Below are 2,139 nucleotides of genomic sequence, written 5' to 3'. Positions count from 1 at the left end.
GCCAGTAGCCAGTCAGCGAGATTTGGCACTTCAGCCCGGTCCATGTCGTTACAGACCGTTTCTCAGTCCGGCCATGTTGGTTTTCGAACCGAATGGCACTCAGCAGCGTCTAGGCCGCCACGCCGCCTGAGCTTCTGGTTTTAATAGGGATTATGTCTCCTAGCTTGACACTATTTTCCAGTCCAGTGTCAGCGCGGGCCATCGTTCGCGCACCCCAGCATGTGTGGTTCGGCTGACGGCTCGCACAGCCCAACCGCGTGGTTACCCACTGAAGACCGAAGCTAATTTCATGCCGTGAAGTCCCTGACAAGTTCAACACCGGCCTCACGGAAGGAAAGCCTATCGTGTGAGTTCTGAGTTCTCCGCCCGCATCTCATGCCGAATGAAATCCTGCTAGAGCCATGTGAGTTTTGCTGCTTGGGCCGCAAAGCTTGTGTTGGAGGGAGTGTAGCGCTATGTTCGTGTTTGAACAGAGGTGAGCATGGTGAAGCGGATCCTTGTTAAAATGACATCGTAGGATCAGAAGATTACTAGTTTTATGTACGAATATGTTCTGGTGCAAATGGGCAGCACGGTCCAGTCCGGATGTCGTATTACATCACTCAATTGTAGTTCAAGCAGAACCGCTGTTATATTGAAGTATCATGCAGTACGGAGTACCCGTAGCCATGCCTGTATGCGATTGCCAAATGCCAATTCGACTGTTTCCGCTTTCAACTCTGCCCGGCTTTCGTCCTTTCGAGCCATATTTCCATGAGCCGCGCAGCCCGCAATGCCGCGTTCTTGACCTCGTCCGATGAGCACTTCTCGGCTTCTTCGCGCAGGCGTCGGGACCAGAACGTCCATCTCTCAGGAGTATATCCTGCCTCGCCTTTAAACAGACAGCCGGCAGCGAACATCCGCTTTTCCGTATCATCCAGCTCCTCCGTCGGGATGACCTTGGTGGCGAGCATGATGGCGCCGCTGTGCTCAATGATCTGGGCCGCGGTCATGATGTGACAGTCGTGGAGCTTGGGCGCCGCGGATAGGTCCTCCTCTAAGCCCTGTCGGAGCATCCAAAGCGGGATGTCCCACCAGTCGGTCACCCCTTTGCCGTTCAGCCTCGCTGCAAATGCGTGAAAGTTGATCCACGAGCGAGTGATCTTGGACTGCTCTTTCTCATCGTCGGCGCCCTCAGGTCCGTTGATCTGTTCCCTGAACTCGGCCCCAAGAAGAGGCAACTCTTTCCATTTTTTCTCCTTCATATTCCGACCATCAGATTGTGAATATCTTGGATTGAGGGCTTGAAGGAAGGATGCTGTTACTCACATCTCCCCAAATACGAATTTCTTGGTCATCCGGCAGGAGCATGACCTCGCTGACCATATTGACTAGCTTGTCTTGAGCGGGGTGGTTATGCGATGCGTCTTGGGCAAGTTTGATCACGCATTGCCAAAGGGGCCCAAGGTAGGATTCGACGTCATCTTCGGCTGAGGGAAAGTCGTTGGCTATGGTTTGAGCAATGGAGGCCGGCGTCTCAGCACTCGGTTTTCCCCCCAGGGACTTGTTGAGCCTTTGTTTAATGTGCTGCAATTGTGCTGTGAAATCTGCCATGTTGATTGTGCTTGCTTTCCGCCTCGGAAGACTCCTTAAGGTAGGATGGTGTAGGTTGATCAAAGATGACCGGAAGAATTGAGCATTCTTGCCTAGTCACATAGACACTTTTCTTTCTTCTATCTTCTTCTGTTTTCACGAACAAGACAGCTTCATGTCAAGGAATTTTACCGTAATCGGGGCTCTTGACACGCCCCTCAGTACATTCCAACGAAGCTGGGCTATTTCTGTACGTCATATGTATGCACGCACAGGCCAACGGACCAATTCGATCCAGGGAGAGAACAACGTGGGCGGGAATAGCCAAGATCACGACTTTGCAGCTCTCTCATTCTCTCTGGCATTCCACCAGTCGCGACTCAGATTTGCTGCAGTGACAGTTGAAAGTAGCTCAGCAGAAGCCTCATATACAACCTGTGCTATCAATCGAGTATACATGTCTACTAGTATTACCCTTGGCATAGAAGGAAAGTCTGTGGAATTCATTACCGGCCCCAGACTCGCTCTACACAGCAAAGACAAGAGGTGTCAGGCCGTAGTGGTTCC

General features: G+C 51.9%; 1 protein-coding gene across 1 annotated transcript; it reads right to left on the bottom strand.

Annotated features, from left to right (window-relative positions):
- Nucleotides 1-713: 713 nt before the first annotated feature.
- Nucleotides 714-1,593, bottom strand: PG994_014885 (uncharacterized protein; the record flags this gene model as incomplete). The annotated part of the gene is made up of 2 exons (XM_066866294.1): nucleotides 714-1,238; nucleotides 1,309-1,593. The coding sequence occupies 2 exons, from the start codon at nucleotides 1,591-1,593 to the stop codon at nucleotides 714-716; spliced, it is 810 nt and encodes a 269-aa protein (XP_066707970.1).
- Nucleotides 1,594-2,139: the final 546 nt, after the last annotated feature.

Source organism: Apiospora phragmitis (genome assembly GCF_038363925.1).
Source record: "Apiospora phragmitis strain CBS 135458 chromosome Unknown utg000014l:1.0-1827420.0:1.0-1829600.0, whole genome shotgun sequence".
NCBI lineage: Eukaryota > Fungi > Ascomycota > Sordariomycetes > Amphisphaeriales > Apiosporaceae > Apiospora > Apiospora phragmitis.
This window is presented reverse-complemented; position numbering and strand designations above follow the sequence as displayed.